At 40.8% G+C, this 19776-nt stretch overlaps 3 protein-coding genes across 4 annotated transcripts; 2 read left to right on the forward strand and 1 right to left on the reverse strand.

The window, feature by feature from the left end:
• The first annotated feature begins 186 nt into the window (after positions 1–186).
• gcfc2 (GC-rich sequence DNA-binding factor 2) lies at positions 187–6774 on the forward strand. The gene is made up of 17 exons (XM_088296333.1): positions 187–746; positions 898–999; positions 1474–1689; positions 1776–2039; positions 2230–2330; positions 2652–2803; positions 2884–3067; positions 3171–3325; positions 3990–4087; positions 4162–4361; positions 4438–4582; positions 4731–4852; positions 5480–5556; positions 5648–5714; positions 6009–6155; positions 6251–6387; positions 6461–6774. The coding sequence occupies exons 1-17, from the start codon at positions 425–427 to the stop codon at positions 6591–6593; spliced, it is 2622 nt and encodes an 873-aa protein (XP_088152459.1). The 5' UTR covers positions 187–424; the 3' UTR covers positions 6594–6774.
• A 792-nt stretch (positions 6775–7566) lies between these two features.
• On the reverse strand, positions 7567–14219 carry LOC148337380 (saccharopine dehydrogenase-like oxidoreductase). The gene is made up of 12 exons (XM_088295739.1): positions 13949–14219; positions 11457–11569; positions 11076–11156; positions 10286–10415; positions 10136–10185; positions 9919–10049; positions 9527–9644; positions 9296–9415; positions 9158–9214; positions 8701–8812; positions 8508–8589; positions 7567–8322 (listed from the first exon to the last, which is right to left on the reverse strand). The coding sequence occupies exons 1-12, from the start codon at positions 14145–14147 to the stop codon at positions 8232–8234; spliced, it is 1284 nt and encodes a 427-aa protein (XP_088151865.1). The 5' UTR covers positions 14148–14219; the 3' UTR covers positions 7567–8231.
• A 627-nt stretch (positions 14220–14846) lies between these two features.
• On the forward strand, positions 14847–19770 carry tfb2m (transcription factor B2, mitochondrial). Of its 2 annotated transcripts, none has more exons than XM_088295746.1 (10): positions 14847–15123; positions 15462–15794; positions 15879–16068; positions 16195–16286; positions 16666–16819; positions 16903–17051; positions 17489–17578; positions 17995–18051; positions 18145–18293; positions 19104–19770. In XM_088295746.1, the coding sequence occupies exons 2-10, from the start codon at positions 15501–15503 to the stop codon at positions 19291–19293; spliced, it is 1365 nt and encodes a 454-aa protein (XP_088151872.1). In that variant the 5' UTR covers positions 14847–15123; positions 15462–15500; the 3' UTR covers positions 19294–19770. The 2 variants fall into 2 exon arrangements, with proteins under 2 accessions (XP_088151872.1, XP_088151873.1); XM_088295747.1 differs by having other exon boundaries at positions 14848–15123; positions 15515–15794.
• The last annotated feature ends 6 nt before the right edge of the window (positions 19771–19776 follow it).

The raw sequence follows: 19776 nt of genomic DNA on the forward strand, positions 1-19776 counted from the left end.
GTTTTACCCAGAAAACTGTTTTACAGTTTTAAAAATATGAGCCTCTACCAAATCATTGATATGTAATCGCTTGGGGGTTAAAAAGAAAAGAGAGGGGGAGAGAGAGGGAGAGAGAGCGAGAGACAGAAGAGAGAGAGCGAGAGACAGAGAGAGAGAGATAGAGAGAGAGAGAGAGAGAGAGAGATGCTTATCAATTTAGTAAACAGCGCACACTGACATAAACAATTTGGCAGATCGTTCAAATATCTCAGCAACCAATGTGGCGTCAACGCGCTCAAGGTTAAATTGGACTACACGACCCATAGTGCACTAAGATGCGTTTACGTCCTTATTACGACACTTGTACACACTTTTCGACGTGACGTATTTTGTTTTGCGTCTTCTCCGAAATCCAGACGTTCACCTGTCAATTGAGGGTTTCAAAATGTTCAACAAAAAGCCCAGGAGAAATTTTCGACAGAGAAAAGGGGACTCGAGCGATGAGGAGGAAACCCCTGGGAGCAGTGCAAATTCTGCATTGCCAGAGAAGACGGCGGCGGTTGTGGCTAACAAGTCGCTCAGACTTGGTCCCTCTCGTGGGATATCGTGCAGCTCAAAGCGTGAAGTGACTCCATCAAAGGTGGATGAAGAAGTGGAAACATCCCCGATGAGGGCAGACGACGAAGGCAACGAAGAAAATGATAAAGGCCACGATGGCTTGAAGAAGAAAACAAGCACAGTCCTCAGTTTCTCTGACGAAAAAGAACGTAAATATATCTGAATGTGGGGAACGTCACTGTCAAACATTGGTCCTGTAGTAGATTACAAGTTAGACAGCATTAGAGCAACGTTCAGTTATAATACCATCGTAACTGTTAACGTTAGTTGTCACTGAATATTGTATCTCATTTTTTTCAGCTCTGGAACCGGAGTTTAAACTAAAGAAGTCTGCCGATAAAGCCGTGTTGTTCCAAATAAGGAAAAAGGAAGTTCCACCAACGAGGAACAACCACAACGCTGGTATAACTTCAATTCAGCACAACTGCTTTTTGCACAATTTGGCCAAAGAGGGAATTTGTAACTTGTATCCTGATTTTTGGTGGTGGCAAAAGCCTGATCTGCATGGTGGGAATGTGTGCTGTTTGCAAATAATCACATACTTCTGTTTGATGGAATAATTCCCCGATCTTGGTCCACTTAGACTATGTGGGACAAAACAGCTTAAGCCTGGCTTTTTGTTCCAGTTGAAGTGTATTTTACTGTTCTACATGTTACTGAAGTAAACACTACTGATATATAGACTTAACGACGAAAAATCGTGTTATATCATTTTCTGACCAGTTCAGTGAAACTGGATAAGTTCCTGCAGCACACGTGAGGATATGCCACTGCACGCTGTCGGCACAGTAGTTGGAAATCAATGCTCTGAACATCGCCAAGATGTTGTGCTTTTATGGAGTTAACTAATTATGACATTTGTCTCCTGTTTGCCAGAACCAGAAGGGATAATCACATCTGTCTCTGTCAGGCAAGATGATGACAGTCAAGCATCACCACATAGTTATCACCCAAGTGATGACAATGATGAGGAAGTGGTGAATGATGATGATGTGGATGAGGAGGAGCAGCTGGAGGAGGAGGAGGATGATGATGGAGCTGCAAGTTCCTCTTCATCTAGTTCCAAATGCAGCTACTCTGCTATTAAACCAAGTAAGTGGTTGTCATTGCAAAGCTTATCTGTCATAGGATGCAACAATATTTGGAGCAAATGTGTCATGTGTTTTTTCCGTGTACAGTTGTAATCCCCAATGCGAGAGCGATTGAAGCAGCCAAGCGGCAGCGGCGTAACACTAGAGCCAAGAAAGAGTTTATTCCCCTGGACAAAGATGGCCGAAGCTCCTTGGGTAGCACCCCAGAGCGCTACCACAAGGAGGAAATGGAGGAGCAGGAAGATGAAAACAGGGTTGATGATGACGATGATGAGCCAGATGATCACGAGAAAAGAATTGAGTTTGCACCGCGATTAAAAAGCATCAAGGAGAGGATCGCGGAGAAACTCGGTGTGTAAGAAACAGAAGTTGTCATTTTTTTACAAACAAGTAATCTAATTTGGTCTCACTACTAAAGAGGATGTATGGATAATCTAATTAATAGAAGGACATTATTTTTAGTTTATATGGCTTTACAGTTTGTTCTGTTTTACACAGGTCTACGTTGATTGTACTTCAAGTGATGTTGTTTGTGTGTCAGGCGAAGGTGTTGGCAGTCTGTCAGGGAGTGAGGAAGAGGAGCAGCAGCTTTGGGAGGAGACACAAATTGAGAAAGGAGTCAAAAGAGGGCCTGGTGGAGAGGTAGGAAGATTTCTTGTTCCTTTAGTCGGTAAAGCGTAACAGACTTCAGTTCCTGACTTCACTCACAAGGCCATGCTTCTTAAACGCACACAATCAACATACTTACTGCAGTAGGTATGGTAATTGCACTTCATAAAACAAGTTTTTCTTCATTCTTTTTTTTTTTTTATTGTTTTATTTTACAACACATTGCAATGTTTCTTTGTTCAAAACATGATGGAAAAACATGGTGGCTTTTGGAGGGATAGAATGAACGGATTTAAATTCCATTCCAACAATTGAAGTTGCCTGACAGTTTTTCTTGCTTCGTTTTGCCCTCAGAGCCCCTCTGGCAGTGAGTCCAGCAGCTACAGCAGCAGTAGCTTCCAGCGCGATGAACATCTGAGACATAAGAAGAAATCAACAGGACTCAAAATCCCAAAGATGCTCCCTTCTGTCACTGTCTCAATGGTTAAGAGGAGGATAGCTGGAAAGTATGTGAATGTCTCTTAGATGCATTATTCCCACTTTGACGAGGGGTTTAAGTGCTCCAGATGATCATGTTTGTATGCAGACTAGACTCCCTGAAGGAGGTACACAGTGCACGGCGGGCCGAGCTGAGTCGGATGGAGGGAGATGCGGAGAGTGCTAAAACCTCTGTGGAATCCCTGGAGGAAAACTCATCAGAGAAACAACTAAAGTTTTACAGAGATATGACCCTCTTTACCCACAATTTAGTGGAGTGTCTGCGGGAGAAGGTAAAGACACCATTGGAATTGTTTACATAAAGCACACAATGCCAACGTATTTATATGTCATATTTCAGTTAGTTATCTAACTCGAGGCTCTTTTTGAGTGCAGATTGTTGAAATCAACTCCTTGGAGCTGGAGCTGCACACGCTACTGTCGAGCCAGATGGAGGCGCTGTGTGCCCAGAGACGACAGAAGATCCAGGAGCATGCCCAGCACCTTCAACAGCTCAGCTGTGACTCCACCAATGGAGCTGGCACTGAGAGGTGAGTTAGATTCAGTTATAATTTATGTGTACACGTCACATAAATTAGACAACATGTTTACACACCTTTTGCCGTAATACTGCGGCATACACTCACCAGCTGCAACATGAGATACATCCAGACCAAAGCCACAGAAATTGAGCAGAGGTGTTGAATTGCTTGCACAGCTCTTGTATTGTTATCCAATTGCACTGAACGCAGTGATAATATCATAAATGCCCCTCACATTAACTACTAGGGAAGGTACTTTTGTCACATGCTTGATCATGTTATTCATTTTCCTGGTCCTAGTTTGCTATTTATAAATTGATCAATTTGCGTTTTGTTTCCCTGTGAAACATATCCTCGGTTATTCAGAGAAAAACTCACCTTTGCGCATTTGGTGCCACAAGATCTCTAATCTCGTTGCACACTTGAGTACAATGACAATAAAGGGATTTCTGATTCTGATGTTAACAAAGTGCTGAAAGCAGTTGAGAACAATAATGATCCTTTTGTTGCCATTGGTTCATCATAAATACCTTTATTCGGACTGATTCCACTGCGTCAATGTTTGTCTTCACATCACCCGGAGCTTCTGTAAAGCTGAAGTTCAAGCTGGAATGCATGTCCAGTAAATAACTATAATTTGACATCTTTGTGTGATGTACTTCTCACACTGCAGGGTGGAAGGCACCTCTGATAAACCTGTGTCAGACTGCGATATACCTGAAGATGCACCGCTTTCAAGTGAGGAGGAAGAACATCTGGAAAAGGAGACATGTAAGAAAAAAACATTTCTTAACTTTGTGTCCACTTGAAATGTGGATGAAAATGTATTTCTGTTCTCACTCTAGCTGCCCTTTTGCTGAGGTCCCAGGAGGTCTTTTCGGACGTTCATGATGACTTCCATGACGTTAAAAGGATTTTGTCTCGCTTTGAGGAGTGGAGAAGCTTCTACTCGGACTCTTACCACAGTGCCTACATCTCTCTGTGTCTGCCCAAGTTGCTTCACCCCATCATAAGGCATCAGATGCTTGGATGGAATCCTCTAAAGGTGCTGATATGTTCAGAACACATCACGACACGTGCAGTCAATTTCAGGCGACTTAGGATCTCTTTTTGTGTGTCAGGATGCCAGCGTGGTCTTCGAACAGCTCCCCTGGTTCACTGCTGTGGAGACCTTTTGTCACGGCCACGGTCATGAGGATTTAGAGCACTTAGACAGAGAGATGCTTTCTAATCTCATCGAAAGGACAGTCATACCCAAAATAACAGGTAGCACACGCACCCATTCTTATGTACTTTTTTTTTGGGCCAGTGTTGCAAGGGGAACAAAAACAAAACTGCACTCTCTTCTAATCTCGTTGCACACTTGAGTACAATGACAATAAAGGGATTTCTAATTTCTAATTTCTGTGTTTAGCCTTTGTGGAGCTGCTTTGGGACCCCATGTCCCTCCGTCAGTCAGCCTGTCTCACCGAGCTGTGTCACCGGCTGAGGGAGGACTATTCAATCTTTGAAGGCGACCTGAGCAAGCCGGTCATGGTAAGCTTGTTTTGAAACGCATACTCCTGGCACAAATTTGGGGATGTTCAGCTTTCTGGTAAAACTCCAGGATGAAACTAAATTACACGATAACCTTTACAGGTGAACTTAGTTTGAACTTTTGATTGCCCATGTCCAGTGTTTCAAACCTTTTTGCAACTTGCTGTTTTCTGACAAGGGCAAAATGAACAACATGCGTTAAGGTCCATGGACCACAACATTTCCTGGTTCAATGAATTTTAAATGATGTCCAATACTGTGTGTTTCTGTAATTCTTTCAGTCTCTCTTTGTTGTCATGTGCTGATGACAGTGTGTCATCAGCAAACAGTGACACTCTAGGTTTCTTGGCCACTTCCCGGAATGGTGGATTACTTTTGATTAGTTGTTAGGTGTCATGTTAGTCTCATGATGTTAAAATATGATCAGCATGATGAAAAGGACTGTTTAGATTCCAATTCCAGTTGAACCAGGAGATGACCTGTATTTCTTTATCCATTCGGCTATAGAGGACATGTTGTGCAAAAAGTGCTGAAATGCTAGAATATCCAGAACTATTTGTGACTTGTGTATTTTAAAGTAGTTCATACCCGTGAGACTGCATCCATTATGTGCATTCATGTCCACAGACGCTGACCAAGGCGGTCATTGGCCGACTGAGGAACTGTGTAGATGAAGACGTTTTCATTCCGCTGTACCCCAAAAAGTTAGTTTGTTTCCTTTTGCTTTTTTCCCCCCGCTCCATGCTTAGATTAAATCATGTTATTAAAATCACTTTTCATTTTTTGCTTTATTAGGCTCCTAGAGGACAGGCTGTCTCCACAGAGTCACTTTAGGAATCAACAGTTCTGGATGGCCATTAAGGTATGATAACGCTATTATTACATATTGCTGGCGTCTGGTTGTCACTATTTAATCAATTTCTATTTTTTTCCCACTAATCTATGGTATTGGTCAGTCCACATGAGTATGTGTGTCTTGTTTTTTTTTAACCCATTACTGTGCAATTGAAAGTGCTGAAAATGGTTTGCTCGCTCTGACAATCCCATTTTAATAGTTGATCAGTTTTGTATGATTCTGCCTGATGCCAGTCAAGATTTTTCCATCATTTCTCGTGAGCATGTTAATTCATGGATTTTTTTTCAATGCTTGTGCTAGCTGCTAGGAAACATGGGAAAATGGCATTCACTGCTGCCTGATTCTGCACTGAAGGAGCTGATGTTGGACAAACTGTTGTGCAGATACCTGATGATCACCCTTTGCAGCCAGACGCTGTCCAACAATGACCTTCATGCATGCAAAAGGGTATGAATATGGTTTCTTTCTTAATAGGGGAATTGGAAGAGGTCACATTTTTTAAATTTTCTGGCGTAAACTTGCATTATCCTGACTCTGTGAAGATCGCCGATAGCCTGCCAACCAGTTGGTTCCAAGGAGAGAATGAATGTTTGCCTCAGCTCCAGTCTTTCAAAAATCACCTCATTCAGAAGGCTCACCACATTTGTAAACAACAACCTCCTGATGCTCCAGACACGAGGTATTGGTAGTTTAGCAATGCTTATTATTCTGGATGTATTTATGGAGTAATCCATGTTTGTTCTCGTCTTCAGGCTTGCAGTGGTTGAAGTGCTGCAAATTCTGAGTAGAATACGATGCCACAACTCCATCATGAGCATAGCTGAAAAATACCACTATGAGGATGTCATCTACTCTCATCAACTGCTCAATCAAGAGACTGAATGAACAACCAACCTCAGATGAAGCAGACATCGTCGCGGACAGTCGTGTTTCCAATTTAATGTGGATACTTGCTCATCACTGCCAAGAGCAATAGTGTGAGTTATGTGTTTTTTTTAAGCAATTGAGAGTTTATTTACAGGAAAGGACTGTATTTTTATAAATAAATATTTGCATTTCATTTCTAATGAAATGTTTCCTGTTGATTCTGAGTTACATTCCCTGCTTCTACCAGTAGGTGTCTTTGTTACCAGTATGTTGCGCAAACTTGGGGAACGATCACCTTGTCAAATGGAATACAAATTAGAGAAGCAAATGTGGCAAAAGTACTCACTCTGTAATTCAGTAGAAGCACAGTTATTCAACTGCTTTAAGTAAAACGGTACATACTACAGAAATGAAAGTTACAGGATATATCGGCTGTCTTCAATCCTGTTCCGCGAGGTCGCTGTTCTGCATGTTGTCCATCACTCCCTGCAGCAACACATCTAATTCAAATCATCGATAATCAGCAGGGTCTGCAACTGCATAACGATCCTGATCGTTTGAATCAGGTGTGTTGCAGCAGGGACGGATGGAAAACAGGACAGCGGCTCTCGAGGAACAGGATTGAAGACCCCTGAATTTGCACTGACTTTTTTTTTTTTTACCACCAATAAGTGTTCCCATAGCTTTACTAACAAAGTCAACTCACAAAAAAAATGCTATTTGGAAAAAAATAATTTGCTAAAATAAGGCCATTGAATAACAGAATTATCCAAAAATAATTACAAATATTTGTGTAATTTTTTTTAACATTTGTCTCAATCAAGGCAACTCAGCTGGGTGGCTTCTAGATCTGAAGATTCTTTTGTATACATTTTAGATTTTTTTCGAAGCACCATCTTTAATTTTATGAAACTGAGCTAAATATTTGTGAACACCGCATTGGTGGAATTCTTCCAAGAAGAGCCATTAGCATTATGAAATCCACAAGACATCTGAGGAGCTGGCTTTATTCAACACACAGCAAAATGCATCACACAAAGCGACAAATCCATCAAACCTGCTATCTGCTCACTTGACTCACATTTGGTTGCAAAACAAGTCTGGAGTAAGATCGACACACTGTTTGACATCATTCCAGACCACAAAAGAGACTTGTCCAGAAGCGTTTCGTAATATTACATTTTGTGCACAATCAACACTCATTCATACAAACACATATTTGGACAAGATAACTATGGTGATATTCCAAACATTTTTTTACCCAAAATAAGTAGAAGATGCCTCAAAAGTTAGCATGCACACACACGCACACACTTGATGCTGCTATTCTCTCCAGCACACAAACTGCCTTCGTAGTGCTTCGAAAGCTGTCATGTTGAAACAGAATTATGATTGTATAAGAACAAAATCCTGGATTGAATCCTCTTATTTTTTTAACTCAAGATCATGCTCGTACTTGATCATGCTAAGTGCCTATCTTTGCAAGCAGTGAGTTGTTAATGATGCATTCTGCGGAGAAAAAAGTGCAAAAACAATGGTTACAAAAGCGTTGTTGGAACGTAAGTCAATGTTGAATGAGCTTTCCTAAACTGGAAACATTGTAGTTGTTATTCTGCAGCTGCTTTCAAACACTTCCAAGTTGTGCGGGGAACCTTATTAGATGACAGAGAACTGGATGCCATGTTTGTCGAGACGCTTGATCAGGGTGGTTTTTGCAAAGGCAGCTCCTGGTGTGTACACTCCTCCACTAGTAAGAAAAAAAATAAAAAGGGGTTTTATACCAAACTCCTAGGCTACAAATATGAAATAAGTGCACTGCTGCACACTGTTTGTGCTGATATGTGTTCCATACCATCAACATTATGTATGGGGAGAATAATAGAGTTCAAAACTAAACTTGCACGTTTGCATTTTTTGGGGTTGATGACTCACCTCTTGGGCAAGGCTGTCGATTCGTTGAGGATTGTCAGAGCTGCCTGCACCAAAGCAATGGGTGTGGCCACATAGCCACATTCTAAAAAGGCAGAAACAATGTTAATGTGTGTAAAAAGTAAACAACAATTGAGAGCTTTATGAATTGAAAACAACTTTAATGTAGATCTCAAACAAAAGTGGTATCGCTTACCTGGTCCTTGAACTAGGGTGCAAATCTTGCCATTAGGTTTCCCTTGGGTGGGGTCCAGACCCTCAGTGTAACCCTCTCCGTAGAAAGCAAACCGAAATGAGGACGATTCCATCTGAAAAGCATACACAGTAGAGCTGGTGTTTAGTGCAGCGATTCTCAAAGTGCGGTTTATGGGCTCCCTCTAATGGCACAGCAAAGAATCACCTAAGTACAGTTCAGTTTTACAGTATTTAACTTTTGCAATAAAAATCAATATGTTTCATTCAACAGTTAGTGACCAAAATTTAGAATTTACAACATTTATAGAGACAAGCTCATCATAAGCTCAGAATACTTTTTTTTTTTTTTTATGTAGAATATGCCATGGCTCAATAAAATGTTGGGATATGCTGCTTGTACAAGCTAAACTAAAGAGTTCTAAAATCTTTGGCTTTGTTCTTTCAATGTACACATTCACCTGCTTCCGAGTTGGTCCAGCCTTAGAGAAGAGTCCAAAGGAGAAGAACTCTGGGTGCTGGGAAGTAACAGGAAAGAAAATTAAAAAAAAAAACTCAGCACAAAATGTGAATATTCAGTGTGAAATTTGTCACTTTACCTTGACAAGGAGATTGCGTCCAAAACTAAACTTGACCAACAACCAAAACAACATGCCGGCAAACATCAACTTGATGACGCTGCCAAGACCTCCGATACCTGCGTAGGCTCCATACTGGACCTGGAGCAGAGAAAGGTTTGTGGTGAGTTCATGTGGCCGTGTGTTGGACCAACAAAAGTCAAATGCACAAAAAATAAATAAATAAATTGACACTCATATATAAAAACTAACCGGAGTGTCTTGATATTCCTCCACTAGGAACCGCTGTGTTCTCTTGACAACCGACGGATCAGAACCCATAAAGGGCACTGTGTACTGCTGGATCTCATTACTGTAGAACAACAAACCCCTGCAAAAGACACAGTTCGGTGATGTACTCTGGATATAAATATACACTAGAGTGAACCAGCGATTATCGGGGGAGAGCTCATGTTTTGATGCTCTCCCAGCATTCAATAAACGGAAACCATGGCTCTACTTTCCTGTGACGGCATCACATCATTCCACAAAATAGTGGGGATTTCCAAGATAGACAAGTAGATACGATCCCCCCCCAACAATCTGTAGCAGGGCCTGGGTCGCTTTGTAAAGCTTGAAAAGCTGAGCTGTACAACATACAATACCTGCGTTTCAGCTTGGTGCCAACAGAAGGCAACGGTTTGTAGTTAAACTTCCGGCGAAGACTCGGAAGCTTTTGGCTATCCGCAAAGCCGTAGACGGCCGACTGCCACGTGCCATCGTGGATGCATCCTCCCTGTTTGGAGAAGATAAAAACACATAACGGTACAGTCACATGGCGGAAATCTTTTGCAATGACTTGTCTGCCATGTTTTCACTTACATCCGGGCCAGCGTTGACAGTCAGGAAGCTCTCCAGTGCAGTGAGAGTACCTGAAGACGACGTGACAATATATTAAATTGGGCAAAAAAACAAACAAACAGCAAATTGAATCCAACGGTCGGTCGCAATCATGCAAGAACGTCCTTGTACCCTTGAACTGGTCCCTGGTGTACAGGACCCCCATGTCAGCAGGGATGGAGTCAAATCCACAGCTTCCGATGATGTACACGCCCCTTTCGGCAGCCAGGTTATGGTAGTTGAGTTGCATGCCCTCCAGAAACTGCACACAAACGCGTGAAATAGAGCACTTCAAAGACAGTTGGGCATAAACGGCATAAAAAAAAAAAATCTAATTCCCCAGATGACAGCTGGCATATTCTTGCTTGAATGTTAAAAAGAGAAGATTTTGTTTTCTTTGCGTTTACATAATTACATGAGCCGCATTCGTCGGTCTCTGTCGGTGACGTAACAATATATAAATGTAAATATGACAACTTCTGTATTAGTCGCGGTTTAATGCTCATATTTAGCATTTAAATGCATTTTATGAATGTAGAAAAAAAATATCTCCCCAAAAAATTCTAACTGCAAAATCCAAATGGACATTCATGAATTAAATGAAAATAGCGTTGCTTCAATGCGACATTTGTAGGAGAGCAAGTTTCTCAACGAGCTCAGATCTTACGAAATGCTATGAGCACTTGTATTCCTTTACAAAATTCTGGGAAGCGAACTTATCAATGTTAACTTAGTCTTGTGATTTGCAGTTTCAAATCTAATTTGCACTTCAGTAGCGTTTATATGATTTGAAAAGTAGATTTGAGCTCAGAAGGCAGTTCCCCCCCCCCCCCCCCCCCATGAAACAGCACACTTGTTTCAGCAGTTAAAACTGTGCATCATGTGATCGTTTTGCTCCGCAACATCTCACACCAAAACCTACCTGAGGTTCTCCAGAGATGTCCAGATGATGGGCTCCATTCTCCACACAGGCTTTAATCACTGGCTCGCCAAAAAACCTGTACTATTCACACAAGAGAAATTGAACCAGAAAAGGCAAACTTCGGTTTGAAACAAGAACCTGAATGAGTTGTCAGATGCAAAGCAGCACGGCTGGACAGAATGTGTTTTTTGTGCGCGGTCAGACTGTGGTCTTCATTGTATGAATGAATGTTGCAGTGTGTGAGATGTCCAGTCATGGGGGGGGGGGGGGGGGGATGATGGCAATGTTTGCGACAAATGCGAGTGTCGCCAGACTAAGATGGAGGAAATAAATAAATTAATGAGACGCACCCACAAAAGGCAAAAAGCCCGTCCTACTTACAGGCCCCACGCAGTTGAGAACAATGACAGCCTGCTTGCACATGGCCGCCAGAGAGTCGGGTTCCTCGACATCTGCAACAATGATGTCCACCTCGGTCCTCAGCTCGGGCTTTCCTGCAACGCGAGAGGAGCTTCAGTGGATTCCAACAGACAAAAGTAACCAGTTCATCCTTTGTTCAGAACCCTCAGAGTAACAGGGGTGGCATGATTCTCCCCAACTCTTTTTCAAAAGGAGAGGAAGAGTCACGGGAGAAACCTGGATTTGATTTGTCGTGGAAATTTTTTTTCTTTTTTCAGTTCAATACATAAGGTGCACCTATTAAGCTGTCAATTAATTTCAGCACAAACTTTTTGTTCAATAATTATATTTAATCTCCCCCCAAAATAACTCATCTTTTCTTCATCCTTTTTCAAATTATTATAATGGACATTCCATTTCATTTCTACAGTATGTCAGTTCAGCGTGAGTTCTTCTGCATTCGAACGTAAATACAACAGAAAATGCAATCTTGAGCTTCTACACGTACACAACATGTCACATTCACACACAATTTCATCCGAAATTCTGTTTTCTACCTACTAAAGGCTTCACACATCCACTACATCAAAGAACGAAGCAGCATTTTGACTTTGCTTTTTACATGAATGCAATGAACATTTTTTTTTTTTTTTACATTGTAAAAGTATTTTTTTTTTGTTAATTTAAAAACAAAAGTCTGACATCTATAATGCAGCAAATTCCACAATGACGCCAAAATTGTTGTCACTAATAAACCACACTCGGGAAGAGCTAAAGTGTCATACGTACATGGAAGAAAAATATGTCAGCGGTATTATCAGTACACTCAGAATGCGGTGTGCGACCCAAGACATGAGATGGGTTTGAATGCTTTCAAATTTTCTGCACGAAGCTGCTGACTTACTAATTAAATTTTCCATAAAATGATTATGCCAGCTGTTGGAAAATGTGATTTTCAAGTCGCAGATGCGATACTAATTTGAAGATTGACTAATTGGGCCAGTTTATTAAAAATGTTACCAAGGACCCTTTCAGGGTGGTTTAAATCTTGACAAGATGAGTAAACACATTTGGTCATTTACATGGAAACAAGTTGCAAGTTCTTCATTTAATTTCTGGCATTATTAAGACAGACGTGAGCCCGCCAGAATTTGACAGTTTAGGCTTTCCAGTTTTTAAGCATATCATCCCTTAGCAGCCTTAAGAGTTCCAACAGCTTCAGGAAAGTTAAACTCAAGACTTTTGAAATTAAATTTAAGACCAACGTCACAATGTTCCAATGTCCCATCTTGTCTAAAGTTCCTCTATATGACGTTAATCTGCTTTTAAGAATCCCAACTAAAAACTTTTGTTGGTTCTGCTATCGTGACTACATACCATAAAAGTCATTCCATGTTTTATTTTTTAAGTATGTTCCTTTATTTGGCGATTTGAGACTATTTAGGATCATAAAATCCCACCTATCGTGTGCTGATATTTTTTCTAAATTTTGAAATATTGATGCAAGGCATTTTAAAGCCAATTAAGGCCTAGTTTTTAGAGTTTCTGTCCCCAACTGCTGTTCAGTGCCAGTCGGACAAGATTTACGGCAGTCACACTAATCCATATTGTAGTGAAAGTTATGCTACGTTTCTTGAAACAGGATCTGTACTTGACAAGCAATGTAGCAGAAAGTCTGCCACTATGAACACTGATAAAAACACATAACTCCTAAAGTAGTCACTTGCTTTGCAAAGCTGGGGAAAGTCTATATGGAGGACTGGAACTGGATTCAACTGTTGTGATGATATGCATTGTTTGTTTAAAATGAAGTGAACAATGACTATTTTTTGGACAATTTGATGGTGTATCGGGAAAAGTATTAAAAGGACCAACAATTTATAACAGTTACAAAACTGGTGACTGTGTGCGCGTGTTCTGAGGTGGGCTTCAACAGTAAACTGGTATGTTCCACCAGCTGTTGCACACTCCCAAAAGACAAAGACAAAAGGGAGGGGGTAGGTTCAAAGAAAAGATCAAACCATACCCATCTAATCCTCTGGTAACTGTCATGATCACAGAAATGTTCCTAGGTTCTAATCGGGTGATGGATGGGCTTTGCTTTCCATGTTTAGAATGTTGCATGGAGACCATTGCCGACCTGGAAAATTACTGGCATACCTGATTCCATTTTGTAGTACGTTCCAATGATGTCATCTTAGAACAATGAATGTTCAAAAATAAATGTTTTCAAATCTGACCCTAGATTAGAGATTAGCGTTGTTACTAGGTTTGTACTTTGGAGTTCAGCAGCGAGGGTCCAAATCACCTCTTCAGTTTATCACTATCAGATAAGATAAGTTAAGAATGACAATTTAATTGATCAAGATTGCATGCGGTACGGTAAAAAGTCAATGCTCACCAGCAAAAGTTGAATAAAACAAAACAGGACTCAATTCAGAAAGCCACTAAAGTAACTTCGAAATTGCACAAACCGAGAACAGAGGCCGCCTGCTCCAGAACTTGTTCCAACTTCTGCCTGCTCCTGCCGGCCACGGCCCACTTGAGGTTCCCACGCGGACCCTCGGACGCCGTCCGGGCCACTTCCTCCACCACAAACTGTCCCGTGAACCCAGAGGCTCCGAAGATCAGTAAATGGTAAGGCCTGCTGGAAGATGTGTGAACACTCGCCATGATGACAGCGGGCAAATCAAGGGAGAGCACAGCGCCACCTGACAGCGCTTTTGTACGCGGAAGAAGCGAGGAATCTGGTGTACGATACTACAAGATCGATCCATAGCATCGATACGATAGCAAACGCAGCATGAAGAATGGTGATAGCGATATCGATACTCTTTTGTGATTCTATAATGATCTAAATTGTTAATTGCCACTTTTGCCTGAAGTATCAGGGTAGTATTTAATAATAACACCGATCTCAAAAGCAAAACAAAATTATTTATAATGTTATCGATTTGGATCAATCCAGTCACCACTAGTGCGGAGTGGAAGGAGGTGGAGGAGGAGAGCAACTGCAGTCTCAGCCCGGAAAGCTCCTCCTCCTCCTCCTTTCGTCAATTCCTGTTCACTTTCCCCCGACCCAGACAGAACGCGTAACATGAATTAAAAAAAACACGAACCACCAAATATGCAATAGCAATAGCAATTTGAGCCCAATTGGAGACTAGTTGTGTTTCGAGATGACCGCATCTCTCACAAACTACGCCACTATGCCACATTAAATATGGAAGTGAAGATTACGCACACTTCATTTTAAGGGCGTGCTCTGTACGCACGACAACATCTAAAACAGCTGACAGTCCTTCCTTCCATCACATCACATTTTTTAATTATCACTTCCATAGTGGTACAGTACTAATTAGACATGAGTGGTAGTAGTTTGCCGTGGTGGAAAAGTTAGCGGCTTGTCTTTCGGCTAATGTGGATTTTCCAGAAAACGTCTTTCATCGAAGTGCCCGTACCAATATGGCTGCATCAATGACGTCTTATTATGCGACTGCAGCACCACGAGCGATTTTACTCGCTAACAACAAACGTGGGGTCAGAATGCCAATGTCACAGCGTTTACGGACTAACGGGTTACAGTAAAACGACTCTGAATCGCGGCTTTTCTTACAGTTGGCTATAACAGAGGATTTACAGAATTGTGGTATGTCTCAAAATTTGTTGACGTTTGGTTAGTTGGTTCGTTAGCTGTAGAGGCAAACTGTTAGCTGTTGCTTAGGTGATCTGCCTCCTCTCTTAGCCCAATCCGTTATTGCAAAAATGTATTCCACTTTACAAAAGTGGTTTTAGGACTTAGAAGCAAAAAGCATAATAAGTCATACGTAAGTTAATTGCACGTTTTTCTGCTCTTCCAATGTCTGCCTTTCCACGTGCTCGCTAACGCAGTACGTACAGTACAGTATTGTACTGCACCTTAAGAGGCAAAAGAAACACAGTAATTCATAATAAATTATTGTGTTTTATTCTCCCAACTCCTTTCAGAGCCCTCTCCAGGCCCTTTGAATTTCCTTTCAGCGTTTGATGGTTGTCTGCAGGTCCAACATGTCCACCCACATCTGTAGGCTGTTGGAGCTGGCATCGCGCGCCTCTTGCTGTCTGGACATCACAAGTCAGTCTTGTTTACGAAGGACAATGTTGGTGGCTCCTCGAGTGTCCAGGGTCCTGATGTTTCACAGGAGGGCCTACAGCCTTGATTCTCTGTCATCCAGCCCTGGTCGGACAACACTTGGTGCAAACTCACAACAGCACCGAGCGGAAAGGGTGTCCTCCTCCTCAGCACTCGCACACAGGAACCTGTCTGCAGTGGCTATGAAGGTATCTGTTCACATTATGGTTACTCCTAGCATTAACGTAGTAGAAGTGAATTAAACAGTCATCTTTTTATTTATCTTTTTCCAGGGTCAGTGTCGTCCTCTGTGCTTTTATGATTTCCTGGATCTCGGTGAAGTTGAGGACAATGTACGTCAAGCTCGCGCCTGCAACAAATCAAGACGCTTCATCGTGGACCCAGAGTTGGCAAAGCTGGTAGCACAGCATCTGGGACCTGAACTACAGAGTGCCAAGACTGTTGTCTTTGAATGTAACCCAGGTATGTGCGTTGTCAGTAAAAGTGAAAATGCTCCGTCTGCAAGTTGGTTTTCAACACACATAAATTGCATATATTATTTTTGTGGAATGAAAATAATAGATGCATGCGTTTATTTGTTTGACGCAGGTCCCGGGGTGTTGACTAAGACCCTGCTCAACGCTGGAGCTCAAAGAGTTGTGGCTCTTGAGTCAGAGAAACCTTTCTTCAATGAACTGCACGTAAGATACATCCGCACAGAGTCTCCAACATATAATTTTCCCGTTTGATTAACGAATGCATGATGTATCTTCAGTGCAACCTCTGAAGTTGAACACACTGTGTTACGTGACTCTGGTTGGCTTCCAAGTTTTTCTAGTTTTAAGACCTTTATCAGTTGTGGAGGCAAGATTTGTGGTAATGTTTTAATATTCCCAGCTGTTAAATAATCATAACAGTAACTTAACCACTGTTAAATAAAACATACAAAATTCTACCCCCCTAACTAACTCAATCTTGAACTACTGTTGTAGTGTTGGACATTGGAGGTTACACTTTGATGATGCAATGCTCAGGCCGCCTTCAAAAGCGAGTGAATTAAATGATGTTGCATCATTTTAGGCGTTGGAAGGCCTTCTTGATGGTCAGCTGGAAGTGGTTCATTGTGACTTCTTCCGATTGGACCCTGTCTGGGATGGAAGCAACACGCCACCACTTTTGTTCACTGACAAACTATTTACTGATTTGGGAATAACAGAAGCCAACTGGTTGGATGGTGGGGAAACATGCACCCAAACATTGTCACAATTCTGAAACATTTGTTCAATTTTGTATTTATATTTATTTGTATCTCTTTAGACTTCCCAGTGAAAGTTGTAGCCATCTTGCCACCTCGTAAAGAGCGTACCACCCTGCTGAAGTTAGCCTATACTCTGCTTGAACGGATGTCCATTTACAGATATGGAAGAATAGAGCTCAACCTCTTTATGAGTGAGCGCGAATACTTGGTAAGAGTACACTTCCATACTTGATTTAGTATCTACTAGGGATGCACCCATGCTTTTATTTTTTTTTCCTCAGACTCAACACAAGAACTTACATTTGGAGTACTTTTTGATACAGAACATTGATACTTTATCATGTCATTACGGCATGGAATTATTAAGACAAATGATATATTTGAATCAAATATTGTTCTGAAACAAGCTTTGCTTGAACATAAAACGCTAACAGAATAAAGCCCATGTTACAAAATGAATCATTACAACTGTGTAATGATTAATAATAGTGTGTGTTAACTCAGAAATTCCAACCTAAATGTTATTTCCCCTACGGATACTAGTATCTCTGCATTCCTCGTATCAACTATATGTAATTGTATTGTAAGTATCTGGTAATATACTAAGCATTGACTTGGACTGTGTGTGATTTCTTTCCCTTTCAGACCATGGTGGCACCTCCCGGTCAAATGAGGCACTACAGACCTCTTGGTGTTTTCTGGCAGATGTCCTGTCACATTGAACTTCTTCACAAGGTAGAAAATGTGTCAAAATGTAAAATTTTACTTGAGGTCAACATCACTGACCACAATATAAAGTACACTTGTCCTGATTCAAGATTGTCATAATAAATGATGGATTTTTGACAGATTGTTTTATCAGTTCTCATTTGATGATGATGCGGTGTATTTCTTCATCTGGAATATATGTCCAGCTCTTGTATTGGTTAGCTGTCCAATTTGATGTCATTTTCTGATGAGTGGATTTATATACTGCAATCCTGCTATAATTAAAATAAGATAACTTATCCTGAAAAAAAGCATGTTAACACAACTTACCTGTTTAGATTTTTTTTTATGGAATGTATAAGTTAATTCCACAAAAGTATGACTGTCTGAAATTAATTTCCATACATTTACAAAATGTCAAATCTGTTCATTTGTGTTTACAGGAGCCCTGGGAGTCATTTGTGGCATCCAAACAGAGTGCACTTCCTCCCAAAGGCCTTGTAATGACAGACTCAATTCGTATATTAACATGACTGACATGTTTTTTTTTTTTAATATATATTGTTTAACATTTCTACACTTTGGCCTCTCAGCTCCCAAACAATCACATGTGCCTGGTCCGTCTGCGCCCACGAGCCGACCTGTTCTCAAACGGCCTCACGCCCGCAAATGCCTCCACCCTCATGGTGATGGTCAAACAGTGTTTGGCAAAGAGGACGGAGAAGCTCATTAACAAGCTTAAGTAAGCGATCACACTCTTGCACAATTCAAATGTGACTGAATTTTAATGATCATCTTGTGAAATGAAAGCATGGATATGTGGACATATTTTTCACATTTTTAACATTGATTTTTGTTGGCATTCATGAATAAGTGTCTTCTGGCTGTAAATGACACAAGAAAGGGGCATTATGAATTAAATAGAATAATGAATTGAAATTTCCTAACTATAGTAACCATGCCTCCAACGCGCTCAAAGGTCAACTTCATAATGAAAGTCTTGCAAAATAGTACATGGACATCAGCACAATAGCCTTGGTCAGCTACGACAGTTGACCGTTGCATACTCGTGGAATTCCCTTATTTGTGGATTTTTTTTTTCTTCTATATTAAAAAAAAATGTGAATATAATAAACTAGTTTAACAGTGAAAATGTCCACACCCCCTGCTCAAATGCCATTTTTTGTGATTTAAAAATAATTAGGCCTGAGAAATCTGTACAGTATTTGTTTTTAATCTTTCAGAGGTGAAGTAAAAATGGACTTAAGATGATTTGGTTGCGCAAATGTGTACACACACACTCTCATAACTGGGATATGGTGATGAGAATGAACAGCCGCATTCTAACTCATGTTAAATTGAAATCATCACACACCTACCACCAAATGCCTCTGATTTACCCAAAACTTGTTATTGAACTCCAACCGCATTTACCACTAAACCCACTGTCCAGTACCCAGTGTATATGTAGACCTTTGAGAAAAGTGGCATATGCAGGTAATGTGAACCATTCTTACTATTATTCTTTGTTTCTTCCCTTTTTCTTCTGAAGTCTTTGGTCACCCGACAGTGGAAGTAAATTGTTGTCCAAGATGGGACTTCCGGAAGATATCCTGACAGGTCACGTTTACCCGAGGCAATATCTTGAGCTGTTCCAGTTGATGGACAAGAGCCAGGATTTCACTCAGAGCTGGCTTTATGAAGAGATCCTGGAAAACACTGAGAAAGAGGGATCGGGCTGAAGTGTGTAAATAGGTGACAAAATGATTATGTTCAATCATCTACAAAACTTTTGTATAATTCATTAGCAGGGAAATATAAATGGTGATTATAATATTTAACAGGGACAAGGTCAATTCAAGTTGGCTCTGAAAGTACAATTGCTCATGAAATGTAAGCAGCAGAATAATGGGCTACAACTGTATTGATAACGTGACTTTGATTATTGAAAACCTTGAGGTTTGTATGTATGAGGTCAATTCAATTTGAGGACTGCTTCATAGCTTCAATTTTTGATTAGTGTAACCACTTCTGAAGAGCTTTGTACGTTACACATTTTAAAACATCTTCATTGGAGTAGCAGCAAGTGCAAAAAAGGTACTCTGCTTTGTCACTGTTATGTTTTGTATACTGTATATTTTTAGTTAAACATTTCACTTTTCTATTATGACACAATGTGTTTGCTTGTGTGTCATATTTACAATTAAATTCTACACCAATTCCGT

The sequence above is a fragment of the Idiotropiscis lumnitzeri genome, chromosome 5 (genome assembly GCF_059441095.1).
Source record: "Idiotropiscis lumnitzeri isolate Australia: NSW breed Sydney's pygmy pipehorse chromosome 5, RoL_Ilum_1.0, whole genome shotgun sequence".
Lineage (NCBI taxonomy): Eukaryota > Metazoa > Chordata > Actinopteri > Syngnathiformes > Syngnathidae > Idiotropiscis > Idiotropiscis lumnitzeri.